The sequence below is a fragment of the Lagenorhynchus albirostris genome, chromosome 4 (genome assembly GCF_949774975.1).
Source record: "Lagenorhynchus albirostris chromosome 4, mLagAlb1.1, whole genome shotgun sequence".
Taxonomy (NCBI): domain Eukaryota; kingdom Metazoa; phylum Chordata; class Mammalia; order Artiodactyla; family Delphinidae; genus Lagenorhynchus; species Lagenorhynchus albirostris.
In genome coordinates, this window is record NC_083098.1 from 100957166 (window position 1) to 100973332 (window position 16167).

The 16167-nt window shown below is 38.6% G+C and overlaps 2 protein-coding genes across 4 annotated transcripts in view; one reads left to right on the forward strand and one right to left on the reverse strand.

Annotated features, from left to right (window-relative positions):
- KCNIP4 (potassium voltage-gated channel interacting protein 4) overlaps positions 1–16167 on the forward strand; it is a 231020-nt gene that overhangs the window by 197940 nt on the left and 16913 nt on the right. For both annotated transcript variants that reach the window (XM_060148436.1, XM_060148437.1), the window contains exon 4: positions 7648–7718. In XM_060148436.1, coding sequence (XP_060004419.1) covers positions 7648–7718 — 71 coding nt within the window. The remainder of the gene's footprint in view (positions 1–7647; positions 7719–16167) is intronic.
- Positions 2846–16167, reverse strand: part of PACRGL (parkin coregulated like) — a 51461-nt gene continuing 38139 nt past the window's right edge. Inside the window, exon 12 of one of the 2 annotated variants that reach the window (XR_009540374.1) lies at positions 2846–3269. The gene's annotated coding sequence lies outside the window, so the exon portion shown is untranslated. Of the gene's footprint in view, positions 3297–16167 lie in introns of both variants that reach the window. The other variant, XR_009540375.1, reaches the window with a different exon arrangement.

Genomic DNA, 16167 nt, shown 5'->3' on the forward strand with positions numbered 1-16167 from the left:
AGTATTACTGTGTGCTTGATACCACATCTCTCAAAGGCGCGGTGCTTTCTAACTATGATGGGTGAGTCCTGGATATGCCACAAAGCCTTCACATGCATTATATGTCTCATTCTCCCAACTCTCAAAATTAGGACAAATGGAATTATCCTCAATTTTCGGATCTGAAATCCAGGGCTTAGAGAAGCTAAATGTTTTGCTCAGAGTCACACATCCACTAAGCGGCAGATCTAGGTTAGAACCCAGATTTTTCTGTAACCTCATCTAATATTCTTTCTGCTCTTCCTCTCTCTTTCAGGAACTCTCCACTATCAGCCCTACCCCTACATCTAAGAAAATTAATACCACCCTAGACATTATTTTAATTGGAAAGAGAACAAGGAACGCATAATGATAATACATACCTGTTAGAGACGAGTGAGAGATATATTTGCCACTGGACCTTATAGTCTCTCCTTCAATCACTCAGCAGGATGCCCAGCTCAAACTTGCCCTGCAGCCGGCTCTGTGTCCAGCTGTGTATTAGGTGCTGATGATGTAAGAGGGGTGAGATGTGGTACCTGCCCCAAAGAATGTTAGAGTCTAGAGTAGCAGATGAACAGTGTCAACATAAAAAAATAAATGTGAGGATAGGGGTTAAAAATATAGTATTATAAAAGCACAAGGTAGGCACAATTAGACAAGCTGAACAACAGGGAGGAAATAAAAAAAGTCTATCCAGATAAATTGAGCCTGAGCTGAAGTAGCCACCTTTCATCACGTATCTAATACGTGTCTGGCCTTGGCATGTGTTACCCATCACCTCCCAACAACCTGAGTTATGGTTCTCCCTTTCTAATGAATGTGGAAACTAAGGTGCAGAGAAATTCATCCATTTCTTTGCCATCATCTTTTCACTTAAATTCCACTTAAAAGATCCACCATCATCTGATGCCAAAATAACTGCTGTGGTCTCTGAACTAAGTCTCCCTGATTCCACCCCTCTTCTCCACTCCCCAGCCATGCTGTATTTTCAACATGAGCCAGAGTAATCCTGGTAAAATGTAAGCCAGGTCGTCTCACTGCTCTGCACAGAATCTTCCATCCACTCAGAGCATAGGGCAAGGTCACTGTCTCCTGTTCTATCTCTGCCTCATCCTTCACTGACCCTCCCCTTCACTCACCTCATTCCAGAGGTCCTGGCCTCTTGCCCTTCCTCCAGCACAGCAGTCCTGCTGCTGCCTCTGGGCCTTTGTTTTTTTATTTTATTTTTTTATTTTTTATTTTTGGCCGTGCAGCATGTGGGATCTTAGTTCCCCACCCAGAGATTGAACCCACACACCCTGCAGTGGAAGCTTGTAGTCTTACCACTGGACCACCAGGGAAGTCCTATCTCTGGGCCTTTGAATTCACTCATTATTCTCTCTGCCTGGAATTCTTTTCTCCCGAATATCCATCTCAATATCTCACCGCCTCTGCTTTTATTCAAATGCCACCTTCTCAGTGAGGCTTCCTCTGGCCACCCTGGCTTAAATGACAACCGTACATATCCCCCAGGCCTTTCCTTTATGTTTCTCTTTAGCTCTCAAGAGCATCTAATAATATATATTTCATTTGTTTGTGTTGTTGCTTACTGTCTCTTTTTCCACTAGAATGTCATCTCCAAGGGAATGGCAGTTTTTGTCAGCTTTGCTCACTGCTGTATCCACAGGTCGTGGAACAGTGAGTGACAAGTAGTTGCTCTAGATACTCACTGCAAAACAGGGTGAATGCATGGATGAACGAATGACATCCACCTCACCATGGGATAATATCTGTAAAAGGCACTTTGAATGTATACAACACTTAAATATTAATTATTTCATACAAAAATTAGATTCACTTTTGGCTTTAGATATTTAATGGGTTGAATTTGAAATTGAAATTGAAAATTTCAATTTTGGGCATGGATTATCAAACTAGAAAGTTTCACTTAAGATGGACTTTTCAAAGAATTAAATTAGAATTCGGAGAAAACACAGGGTGACCCACTATTACGTGAATTTGGATACATCATAGGTGACAACTTCCCCAACCCGATCTCATTAATAACAGCCCACAGACAGGTATTGGTCATAGGGTCTGATGCCAGGATTGTAATGGATCCTTTGTCTGAATTGATAAGGAATTTAGAATATCATTTGTTTAACACATATTTCTAAATTATTAAAAACCATGGAATTTTTTAAAAGAATGATGTTTACTATAAACTAAGTGTCTGACAATATATTGATAGGCATTAATATCAAAGCACTTAGCACAAATGGAGGGTGCAGTGGTTAAGAATCCGCCTGCCAATGCAGGGGACACGGGTTCAAGCCCTGGTCCGGGAAGATCCCACATGCCGCAGAGCAGCTAAGCCCGTACACCACAACTACTGAGCCTGCGCTCTAGAGCCCGTGCTCTGCAACAAGAGAAGACACCGCAATGAGAAGCCCACGCACCGCGAGGAAGAGTAGCCCCGGCTCGCCGCAACTAGAGAAAGCCCACACACAGCAACGAAAACCCAACAGAGCCAAAAATAAATAAGTGAATAAATAAAAATTAAAAAAAAAAAAACACTTAGCACAAATGGAAATCTTTTATTTTTTGATTATCTCAAATGAAAGTTATTACATGCTACAAATTGGATACAACTCCACATTAAAATTTTATCCTCATCTGAAAAATAACATTTCAACATTAGAGAACATCTACTTAAGCACAATCCTTTGCAAGGGATTCTTGTTACAAAGTCCAAAGGGATTTGTGGAAAGATCACTTTTACACTCTTAAAAATTCATTGATTATTCCTGTTAATTGAATGCATAAATCTAAAAGCAGCCAGCATTACTGAAGGAAATGAAATATTTTTAAAAATGATGACTTGCAATTTTAAAAATTAATATCGCGCATGCAAATTGTATCTTGCAGTGCCGCTAGAAAAGGGAAAATGTCCTAAGGAGGAATGTATTCTCCGATGGCAGGCAAATCCATGTTATGGCCATCCTCACATTTCTGTGTAGTCATTTATTTAGGTTGATGGCCTGAAAGCAACAGATGTCTCTCATTATGAGTCGTAATAATGATGGGTCCATAAATCACAATGTCTCACAGTTTCCTCCAGGGAGGTTCTTTGTCTTATTGCCAGAACCTTCTGCAATTTGTACTGTGTCAGGCTCTTTAGTTTTCTCTACTTCTTAGCAAGATGGTTTACCAAGCACGACTTGTTTGGAGTTCTGGATGTCAGCACAGCTGGACTGAACAGAATCTTCCTGTTTGTAAGGGATAAAGTATGTCTCCTATAAAACAAGCCGAGAGGAAATGGCTTGTTTGTGCTATTACCTGTATCATTACAGCAATGCTTTTCTTTTTTTTTTTTCTTCGGTACGCGGGCCTCTCACTGTTGTGGCCTCTACCATGGTGGAGCACAGGCTCCAGACGCGCAGGCTCAGCCGCCATGGCTCACGGGCCCAGCCACTCCGCGGCATGCGGGATCCTCCCAGACCGAGGCACAAACCCGTGTCCCCTGCATCGGCAGGCGGACTCTCAACCACTGCGCCACCAGGGAAGCCCAGCAATGCTTTTCAGTGCCACCTACAGGGGAAACCTTAGCTTAGAAACTCTTAGCTCACCAGGCATTTTTAAAGCTCATGAAAATTCCAATTTCCTGGGCTACTCCTTCTTCTGTTGTAGGAACTTTGCATTTGCTTTGACTATACAAGGCACCTGATAAACAGCTACTGAAGGAACGAATCAATGAGCTTCAGTCAGAAGAATCTAAGTCAACAAATATTTATCGAACAATCACTGCATTCAAGACACTTGAGGCACTTAGATGAGCTCTATGGACATAAAGGTTTAATTTTTTTTTCCAAATAACTCCACCCACTGAATATCCTTCTCATGCGCAGACAATATTTCTAGGAATTTTCAGGGTGATTTAGAGAGAACATACTTAACAGAGACTACCACTCATGTATGTGAACCTGCCTTACTGTAGTAACATTGCCATGAATTGTATATTCAAATGCATTAATCTAAGTCTGTACCTTTTGCCTGAATTCAGGTGGGAGTAGGGGATTTGTAGTGGAAGAAAGAAATCAACCAGACTGATTTCAACCACAGACCTGGAACATGATAATCAAGTGTATTTGTTTAAATATTCTGAAATGTATGTGTATCAATGGCCTTTTCAACCAAGGGATTAGTTGGTATCGTCACTGTGTCATAATTGGGTTAAAGACACTGGACTAGGTCAAGAGTCCTGAGTTTACAGATAGACTCTCTGCCCCCACGAAAATGTGTGACTCAAATAGCTTATTTCTCTGGGCCTCAGGTTGTTCCTTCACCAGATGTGGAACAGAAGAATCCTCATGTTTTCCTTCTGTTCTAACATCCTTTATTTCTAAGCGTTAGTATTGGAATGTCTTGATTTCATTACCAACTCTACCGTTAACTAACTAGGTGACCATAACTACGTCCCTAACATTACCTACACCCACTTCCCGCCTTTGTTAAATGTAGATAAATAGCTAAATGGTATCCAAGATCACTTCCTGTCTTAAGACTCCACAAATTTTGTCCCCTAACTGTAAAATTTCAACACTTAATTTTCAGCTTCACAAGTAAAATTACAGGAAACTGAGCAAAGTCATCATATGATACTCAGTAACTTTTTGTTATACGGAAGGAATTATGGTCAAAGAAGACTGTCAGCTCATATGGGAAGAGCAGAAACCATTGCCATTTCTTTTGAGCCCTGAACTGTACTGAAATCTAGAATCCAGGATGCCAGTTATTCATCCTTTTAGCAAATATTTACTGAGTATTTAAGAAGAGCACAGTCAGATGAAATCAGACCAAGATGGTTTTGTGGACAGTTTCCTTTCTCTCTACAGAATCCACCTCTGTGCCCAGTCAGACACTTCCAATGCCTTATCTCCTTCCTCTCACCCCATCAAAGCTAGTAGCATCATTCCCCTCTTTAAAATCTTTCACTGTCTCCGAATGTCTACTGAAGAAATCCAAACTCAGTCAGAAACTCAAAACCATTCATGATATAATTATACTGGTTTTCACTGAGCATGAAGTTCCATTAGGTTAGAACTTCAGTCACTTAGATACACAATTGAGAGTTCACAAAAAATAGAAATGTTTTCAGGTGAACTGTATTAATCTGTAAAAAAAAATTTGATCACATTTATTTAATAATGATAGCTAATAATTAGTGAACATTTAATATTTGCCTAGGACTGTTCTAAGAACTTTGGGTATAGTACCTCATTTAATCTCTTTATGATGACTCTCTGAAGTACATATTGTTATGATTTTGTAGCTGAGGAAACTGAGTCACAGAGAGGTTAAACAACACACCCAAGGTCACACGGTTAATAGTTGGTAGAGCTGAGATTCAAATTCGGGCAATCTGACTCCACTACTGTATTAGCAACCTCTCTCCGCCTGGTATATGTAGGTTAGAAAACTGGCTTCACTTCCAGGAAACTTGCCAAGGTACATTTAGAGGAAAAAGACGTCCTCTGAACCACATTAGGGAAAACCTTGAGAGTGTGTGTCCCCTGTGTCAAGCTTTAAACTAGAACAACCTCATCTGAGAAGGATGGTAATTATTGTATGCCTACATTATCTTGTGTTTTAAGTTTTTAAAAGTTGCCAACATCGTTTGTTCTGAGCCATTATTCACGGTGCGTTCTGCTTGCTAAGGTAAAGGCACTTACTCTTACTGTATAAATAAAGTAACAAGAGACCTGCTTAATGAAGCTCATTTTAAAATATGCAAAATCCCTTATTTTTTCTTCCCTGAAAATAAGTTTAGCATACCATCTGTCAGCTCATTTCTCCATAGGGCACTAAGTAGTTCAAGAAGTCTACGTAAAAGTACTGTTGAGAGCAAAACAACTTTGCAAATAGAAATAGACTGACAATTCTTGATGATTCTATATGGAACTTCCCAACAATCTCACTAAATTGATTGTAGTCAAAACCCTGGTTTCATACCCGAAAGGGCTTCTTCCTGTGACCAATAAACACAAGATAGACATCCACTCTACAAACAACAGTTTTACATACCGTTAAGGCCCAATTGTGGTGCCTGTTTGGCTCATTGTAAACAGTGTTATTAATTCATACGTTTAAAAATAAGTGGTTCCTCACATCATATTTCAAGATAAGAGGTGAAAGAAAGTACCACCACCATTTTGAGAAACTGAGTATACAATTTACCTTGTGAAATATATGGCCTGCAACAGAGTTAACCATTGGGGTGAGGCATTCAGGGAAGAAAATCCATACACAGGCCATGGATGCTTGAGAGCTAGGAGAGAAGTTTGCATGACCTCTGACCTCTCTCTTATTTGGGGAGAGCTATTCTCTACTCCTGCTTCTATGACTTACTTTCTTGACAGTCTTCAAAAAGCAGTTCATAAAGTAAAAGGCGAACAGAAGTTTTGCTAAATCCCAGTAAAATTAAAGGTTAAAAGTTATAAAATAGAAATAGATGAGGTTTTAAAAAGAAGATATAAGGCTAGAGCCAATGAGCTAAAAGGTTATAATTTTTTAATATAAAAGAGGTTACAATAAAAGGCTAAAACCCATGAGATGAAACATTTAAAAGAATCACGTAAATTTGATCAAGGGTCAAGCACAGAAGCACTTAAAAATGAAAACTGTGCACTAAGAAAAGAACACAATAAGAAAAATACATATACTTTAAAAATATAAAGCCAGAAATTTCAGAGATTAGGGAGACAAAGGAGAAAAATGGAAGGAAAGAAAAATTAGAGGGAAATAACCTACTTGAAGCAAACTCAGAGGAAGTGTTAGATTTCAGAGAACTTCAGTATCATTAGGTACCATCATGTGGCACTGGGACAAGAGAGCTGTCCAAAGCTGTCTACCATTGCCCAGAGCCTCTAATCCCATCCAGGACCCAGGCAAAGCAGGAGCTCCTCACTGCTTTCAACTGGGAACCTTTAGGACCACACAATCCACTTTCAACATGGCCTCAGAAACTTCCCAAATCACCCTGGTTTCCACTTCATCAGGCAGCCTTACTGGCTATGGGCTAGCTTAGCTTTTTGGTCAGAAAGACCTAAGTTATATTCCACTCTACTCCGTATGGACTGTGTGACTTTGGGCAAGTTTCTCAACTTCTCTGAGTCCTGATATCCTTATCTGGGTTGTAAAATGATGAACAAACTAATAATAACAACACCAATAATAGCAATTCATCTGTGCCTCATTATTAGTATTTTTATTATTTTATTTCTTCTAGAGATAGTCCCTGCCAAGCACTATGCGATTTCCAGATGCATCTTGTTAATCCTCACACCCATCTATGGTAACATTACTCATCCCAGGGTCAGTAACATCACCTAAGTCTCCCATGTGTTCAGAGCATTTCCAGCCAGAAACTTAGAGAGCTTCTGTCACCAATGGCCTCTGTAGGTAACTCACACCTATGAATCTCAAATTACAATCCTCTATGGAGAGAAGGTGGGCAGCTGAGAAGAAAGCACAAGTCAAAGGAGGTAGAGTAGATTTTCCTAGATAGAAAGAGGCTTGGGACATGCTATACAAATCCTTTGTAGGATAATGAAATGCTAACTTATTATTTTATTTTCAACATTTCAGACTCTACCACATACGCACATTTTCTGTTCAATGCATTTGATACGGACCACAATGGAGCTGTAAGTTTTGAGGTAAGTCTTAGATTTTTTTTTTTTAATATGCTTTGACTTTAGACACATTGAAAGGGATTTAGTGCTTCTAAGGTGAAAATTTGAGTTTGGTGGTGTAATTTTTTTTTTTTTTTTTTTTTTTGCTTTTTGAGCCTTTTATTCCTTTATTATTATTATTATTATTATTATTATTATTGTAATAAGAACACTCAACAAGAGTAGGCATCCTTGCCCTGCTCCTAATCCTAGAAGGAAAGGTTTCTATTTTTCTCCATTGAAAGATTTCTGTTTTTCTCCACTGAGTGTGATGTTAGCTATGGCCTTTTCATGTATGGCCTTTATTATGTAGAGATGCTTTCCTTCTTTTCCTAGTTGACAGTATATATCATGAAAGGGTATTGAATTTGTCAGTAGATGCTTTTTCTGCATCTATTGAGATGATCATATGATTTGTACCCTTAATTCTGTCAGTGTGGTGTATCACATTAATTGATTTTCATATGATGATTCAGCCTTCCATCCCAGGGATAAATTCTACTTGGTCATGGTGCATGATCTGTTTAATGTGCTGTTGGATTTGGTTTACTAGTGTTTTGTTGAGGATTTTTGCATCTGTGTTTATCAGGAATATTGGCCTGTAGTTTTCTTGTGATGTCTTTGTCTGGCTTTGGCACCAGGGTAATGCTGACCTCATTTGGAAGTATTCCTTCCACATCAATTCTTTGAAAGAGTTTGAAAAGCATTGGTGTTAGTTCTTGAAATGTTTGGAAGAATTCACCAGTGAAGACATCTGCTGCTGGGCTTTTCTTTGTTGGGAGGTTTTTGATTACTGAGTCAATCTCCTAGTTATAGGTCTGTTCAGACTTTCTATTTCTTCATGATTCAATCTTGGTAAGTTGTGTGTGTGTATCTAGGAATTTATCCACTTTTTCTTTAAGTTATCCAATCTGTGGGCACAGAATTTTTCATAGTAGTCTCTTATTATTCTCTTTATTTCTGTAACATCAGTTACAATATTTCCTCTTTCAGTTCTGATTGATTTATTTATTTGAGTCTTCTCTCTTTTTTTCTTAGTCCAGCTAAGGGTTTGTCAATGTTGTCTATCTTTTCAAAACACCGACTCTTGGTTTCATTGATTTTTTTTCTATTGTTTTTCTATTCTCTATTTTATTTATTTCTGCTCTAATTTTTGTTATTTCCTCTTTCTAATTTAAGCTTAGTTTGTGCTTTCTCTGTCTCTTTGAGGGATAAAGTTACATTGCTTATTTGAGACATCTCTCCTTTTTTTAATGTAGGCATCTATTGTTATAAACTTCTCTCTTAGTACTGCCTGATAATTTTTGAGGAGAGGAAAGAAAAAGCCTAAGAACAGTTACTTTCCCTCATTGTATTGTCAAGAAGCTGCTCTTATCTTTCAAAATAAGTGCGAATGACAGAACACATTGAGTTTGCTTTCTAGTACTTTCTATGTGTTTATACAAGAAAAGTGCATTTTCCCAACTGCATGACAGCAAACCCAGAAAGCAAACAATTTAATTAGTATTTACTGGCATCCACTGTGGGCCTGTTACTGTGGTAGGCCTTGGAAATACAAAGCTGATAAAAACTCTGCTCTCGAAGGTCCATAAGTGAGAGATAGAAGAAAGAAATTAAATATAACAAAATGCTACATTCACCACACTGACAATTTTATAAGGAAATTCCTTTTCAAATTATGTACTTCAAGTGATTTGTATTTAATTTTGTTCATAAAATACTACATGTAAGCATCAGTAAGATGAAATATGTCCCGAGTATTCACATAGATAAATACATTATTTATTTATAATAGAATAATAATAAATAAAATATATTTTATTTATATTTATTTATATATTTATTACATTTACTTATATATTATGTATTATTTTGTTTTATTATGTATATTTTATTTATATTACATGGGTAGAATGTGTAAATCATCTATTTGCTTATATTCTGAATGGCTGTGCTTTGTCTCTAGCGAGTAGAATTATTATCACTCTTTAATATATGTGTGATATTGTGATTTATAATAAGAAATATATATCCAAGAAAAGAAATATATATTTGGTCTTAGTCCCCAGTTTCTGACAAAGAACTCCTAAAACATTGGGTTTTAAGTGAGGAGAACAACAAAGATGTCTTTTGTTATGTTAATGAGGTGAATTTTGAACCTCAGCTAGAGGTGGGGGCTGGTTGCCAGGAGAACCAACCACTTGATTTTAGAGAGTTGGAACTTTCAGTCCCTCCGTCCTGTCCTCCTGAGAGGGGAGAGGAGCTAGAGACTGAGTTCAATCACCAATGGCCGATGATTTAATTAATCATGCCTCTGTAATGAAGCCTCCTTAAAAACCCAAAAGGACAGGATTCAGAGAGCTTCCCAGTTGGTGAACACCTGGAGATTTAGGGAGAGCTGGGGGCTCTGAGAGGGCATGGAAGCTCAAGCCCTTTCCCCATGCCTTGCCCTGTGCATCTCTTCCACTTGGATGTTCCTGAGATATATCCTCTTAAAAAAACAAGTAATCTAGTAAGTAAATGTTTCCCTGAGTTCTGTGAGCTGCTCTAGCAAAGTCATTGAACCCTAGAAAAGGTTTGTTGGAACCTCCAATATGTAACCCATTGGTCAGAAGCACAGGTGACAACCTATACTTGCAAGTAGCATCTGAAGCTGGGGGCTGGGAGGGGTCTACCTGGCTCTGTCTCCAGGTAGAAAGTATCAGCGTTAAGTTCAATTATAAGACACACATCTGGTGTTGGAGATAACTTGATGGTGTGAGGAAATCCCCACTCACACGCTGGAATTGGGGGCAGAATTGTCACTGTTTATAATGGGAACCAGATAACTTAGAGGGTATGCATATTTAGGATTGGGAAGGGTGCATCTTACACATGAGCAGAAATTTCAGTGAGTGCCAGGATAAAGGAAAGCAGATGATGGTGTGGAATCAACAAGGAAGGGCACTGGTGGGGCTGTATCAGGGAAGCCTGTCCATGGACTTGATGAACTAGGTCTGAAGGACAAGCCGGAGATGCTCAAGAGAATAAGGGCTCAGGATGGGAAGCAGTGGGAGTGAGGCAGAGGCCTGGGAATGAAGAGAAAGCATTTGTAAACCACCTAGAAGGTGGAATACAAAAGAGGAGGGTGACAGGAAAGCTGTGTAAGGTGGCGGAGGACAGATCCTCACACATCTGAGGCAGGATGCTAAGGAGGCTGAATTATCTTGCAGGAGGTGAGGCGCCCTTGGAGAATTTTCAGCGGGGAAGTTAAGGTATCAGGGCTGTGTTCCTAGACACAAGTCCATTTAGCAGCTATTTATCCAAGAGTCCAGACAGGAGCTGATATCAGCCCGAACTACAGTTAAGGCATTGGAGAGGAGGAGACAAGTTCAAGAGATATTAAAATTAAATTGGTAGACTTACATTTCAACACTTTGTGGAGTCAGGATGACAAAAGGGAGGTGCAGCCTGCTGAGAGGTCATTCAGTTTGGCCCTGGGGCAGAGTGACCAGGGCAGCAAAGTGCTTCCTCACACATCCTAGATGCTCATAGAGATTGAGCGCTACTAAAATGAAGATTCTGGGCCAGGAAACTCAATGTGTCATCTCACAACTTAACCGAGAAATATCACCGGGAAAATAGGAGGAGAAGCTGGCAGTGGTCAAGGCGAGGGCAGTGGGCTCGACTCCGATGTGGCAAAAGCAGTTAGTGGGGAAGACGTGAGATTGTCATAGGTACCAGTCCCCTGTAATGTTTCTTCCGATTTGGCAGCCTATGAACAACATCGTATTAGTGTCTGCTGCACTTTACCAACAAGATTAATTCCAGCACCGGCCTTAGTTTAGCCATAACATAAAAGTCAAACATTCCAGTTCACCTAATACAATCTTTCATAGCTAGTTTGAGTAAGACAAAGACTGCTAGTGATTTCATTACTTGAACTTACTTAATGTATCAGAAACGTTCCATCAATTACTTGCAGCACATTGTATCCAATTTCACATGTAAATTTAGTCTGGTGTTAATGATATGGAACCATGCATAATGTCGCTATTGTAATATGTAATATTCGTCACAGTAATTGTGATGAATGCTGGTTAAAATTTGGGAAATTAGTTATAATGGCTATATACTATAAGCATGTTGGTAAAAAAATTGTTTTCTTTAAAGACAAACCAATGGTTAAATTAATAAATGTTAAATCAAAATTAAAACTAAGTTATTGTAGTTATGTTTCTAAATTGATTACCTACCTGAAAAGTCTCTAGAAAACAGAGATGATTGGGCAATGAACATATTTGGGGTAACAATAGCATCTTGAGAGGCACAGCAGAGACCATCCTGATTCTGAGATAAAGGGAAATGGAAGTTTCCTACTTAATTTGCTTAATTCCAAAGGGTAGAGTGAGTAAGACAGGAGGGGCCCTGGATCCAGATATTACTGGATCTAAAACCCCTTCACCGCCAAGTGGCTGTGAGACCCTGGGCTGAGTAGTTCAACCCTCTGGGCTTAGTGTTCATCTCTGCGAATCCTCAGCAAGCAAAGCTACTTCATAGGGTAAAGGAAGGATGACAAAGTGATGTCAGTTAGGGGCTTGGCTGAGTACCCAGCACCAAATATGTCCTCAGTATTTATTAGATGTTAACCACAGTGGTTTCTACAAGGGAGATATTTCTTTCTTTTTTTTTTTTAACATCTTTATTGGGGTATAATTGCTTTACAATGGTGTGTTAGTTTCTGCTTTATAACAAAGTGAATCAGTTATACATATACATATGTTCCCATATCTCTTCCCTCTTGCGTCTCCCTCCCTCCCACCCTCCCTCTCCCACCCCTCCAGGCGGTCACAAAGCACTGAGCCAATATCCCTGTGCCATGCGGCTGCTTCCCACTAGCTATCTACCTTACGTTTGTTAGTGTATATATGTCCATGCCTCTCTCTTACCCTGTCACAGCTCACCCTTCCCCCTCCCCATATCCTCAAGTCCGTTCTCCAGTAGGTCTGGGTCTTTATTCCTGTCTTACCCCTAGGTTCTTCATGACATTTTTTTTTCTTAAATTCCATATATATGTGTTAGCATACGGTATTTGTCTTTTTCTTTCTGACTTACTTCACTCTGTATGACAGACTCTAGGTCTATCCACCTCATTACAAATAGCTCAATTTCGTTTCTTTTTATAGCTGAGTAATATTCCATTGTATATATGTGCCACGTCTTCTTTATCCATTCATCTTATGATGGGCACTTAGGTTGTTTCCATCTCTGGGCTATTGTAAATAGAGCTGCAATGAACATTTTGGTACATGACTCTTTTTGAATTTTGGTTTTCTCAGGGTATATGCCCAGTACTGGGATTGCTGGGTCATATGGTAGTTCTATTTGTAGTTTTTTAAGGAACCTCCATACTGTTCTCCATAGTGGCTGCACCAATTCACATTCCCACCAGCAGTGCAAGAGTGTTCCCTTTTCTCCACACCCTCTCCAGCATTTATTGTTTCTAGATTTTTTGATGATGGCCATTCTGACTGGTGTGAGATGATATCTCATTGTAGTTTTGATTTGCATTTTTCTAATGATTAATGATGTTGAGCATTCTTTCATGTGTTTGTTGGCAGTCGGTATATCTTCTTTGGAGAAATGTCTATTTACTTCTTCTGCCCATTTTTGGATTGGGTTGTTTGTTTTTTTTGTTATTGAGCTGCATGAGCTGCTTGTAAATTTTGGAGATTAATCCTTTGTCAGTTGCTTCATTTGCAAATATTTTCTCCCATTCTGAGGGTTGTCTTTTGGTCTTGTTTATGGTTTCCTTTGCTGTGCAAAAGCTTTGAAGTTTCATTAGGTCCCATTTGATTATTTTTGTTTTTATTTCCATTTCTCTAGGAGGTGGGTCAGAAAGGATCTTGCTGTGATTTATGTCATAGAGTGTTCTGCCTGTTTTCCTCTAAGAGTTTTATAGTTCTGGCCTTACATTTAGGTCTTTAATCCATTTTGAGCTTATTTTTGTGTATGGTGTTAGGGAGTGTTCTAATTTCATTCTTTTACATGTACCTGTCCAGTTTTCCCAGCACCACTTATTGAAGAGGCTGTCCTTTTTCCACTGTACATTCCTGCCACCTTTATCAAAGATAAGGTGTCCATATGTGCGTGGGTTTATCTCTGGGCTTTCTATCCTGTTCCATTGATCTATATTTCTGTTTTTGTGCCACTACAATACTGTCTTGATTACTGTAGCTTTGTAGTACAGTCTGAAGTCAGGGAGCCTGATTCCTCCAACTCCATTTTTCGTTCTCAAGATTGCTTTGGCTATTCGGGGTCTTTTGTGTTTCCATACAAATTGTGAAATTTTTTCTTCTAGTTCTGTGAAAAATGCCAGTGGTAGTTTGATAGGGATTGCATTGAATCTATAGATTGCTTTGGGTAGTAGAGTCATTTTCTCAATGTTGATTCTTCCAATCCAAGAACATTGTATATCTCTCCATCTATTTGTATCATCTTTAATTTCTTTCATCAGTGTCTTATAATTTTCTGCATACAGGTCTTTTGTCTCCTTAGGTAGGTTTATTCCTAGATATTTTATTCTTTTTGTTGCAATGGTAAATGGGAGTGTTTTCTTGATTTTACTTTCAGATTTTTCATCCTTAGTGTATAGGAATTCAAGAGATTTCTGTGCATTAATTTTGTATCCTACTACTTTATCAAATTCATTGATTAGCTCTAGTAGTTTTCTGGTAGCATCTTTAGGATTCTCTATGTATAGTATCATATCATCTGCAAACAGTGACAGCTTTACTTCTTCTTTTCCGATTTGGATTCCTTTTATTTCCTTTTCTTCTCTGATTGCTGTGGCTAAAACTTCCAAAACTATGTTGAATAAGAGTGGTGAGAGTGGGCAACCTTTTCTTATTCCTGATCTTAGTGGAAATGCTTTCAGTTTTTCACCATTGAGGATGATGTTGGCTGTGGGCTTGTCATATATGGCCTTTATTATGTTGAGGAAAGTTCCCTCTATGCCTACTTTCTGCAGGGTTTTTATCATAAATTGGTGTTGAATTTTGTCAAAAGCTTTCTCTGCATCTATTGAGATGATCATATGGTTTTTCTCCTTCAGTTTGTTAATATGATTTATCACATTGATAGATTTGAAGAATCCTTGCATTCCTGGAATAAACCCCACTTGATCATGGTGTATGATCCTTTTAATGTGCTGTTGGATTCTGTTTGCTAGTATTTTGTTGAGGATTTTTGCATCTATGTTCATCAGTGATATTGGCCTGTAGTTTTCTTTCTTTGTGACATCCTTGTCTCGTTTTGGTATCAAGGTGATGGTGGCCTTGTAGAAGGAATTTGGGAGTGTTCCTCCCTCTGCTATATTTTGGAAGAGTTTGAGAAGGATAGGTGTTAGCTCTTCTCTAAATGTTTGATAGAATTCGCCTGTGAAGCCATCTGGTCCTGGGCTTTTGTTTGTTGGAAGATTTTTAATCACAGTTTCAATTTCAGTGCTTGTGATTGGTCTGTTCATATTTTCTACTTCTTCCTGATTCAGTCTTGGCAGGTTATGCATTTCTAAGAATTTGCCCATTTCTTCCAGATTGTCCATTTTATTGGCATAGAGTTGCTTGTAATAATCTCTCATGATCTTTTTTATTTCTGCAGTGTCAGTTGTTACTTCTCCTTTTTCATTTCTAATTCTATTGATTTGAGTCTTCTCCCTTTTTTTCTTGATGAGTCTGGCTAGTGGTTTATCTATTTTGTTTATCTTCTCAAAGAACCAGCTTTTAGTTTTATTGATCTTTGCTATTGTTTCCTTCATTTCTTTTTCATTTATTTCTGATCTGATTTTTATGCTTTCTTTCCTTCTGCTAGCTTTGGGATTTTTTTGTTCTTCTTTCTCTAATTTTGTTCTTCTTTCTCTAATTTTTTTGTTCTTCTTTCTCTAATTTCTCTTTCTCTCAAGGTTAGGTTGTTTATTCGAGATGTTTCCTGCTTCTTAAGGTGGGCTTGTATTGCTATAAACTTCCCCCTACAAGGGAGATTTTTCTAATGAAGCCAGTTAAGAATGACATTGGTCATCTTATTACATAGTGATCTTATAACACTGAAAACATTCAAGCACAGGCCAGATGATTGCTGTGATGCTGTGAAAGATTGCTCTGCATCTGATTATAAAACAAGCACTTAATGTGTGTCAATCACTGTACTAAGTGTGTAAAAATAACATTAACAATAGTAATAGCTACACACAATAATACCAGCTGACCCTTGTTTAGCACTCATTATGAGTCAGGCATTGGGCTGAATGAATTACATATAGTAACTTGTCATTTTAGCAAATGAGGAAAGAGATTCACAGAGAAGTTAAGCAACCTGCCCAAGGTCACACAGCTAGAAAGTAGGAGAGCCAGGATTCAAACCCAAGCACTCTGGCCCAGAATGCATCTCTAAGCAACTG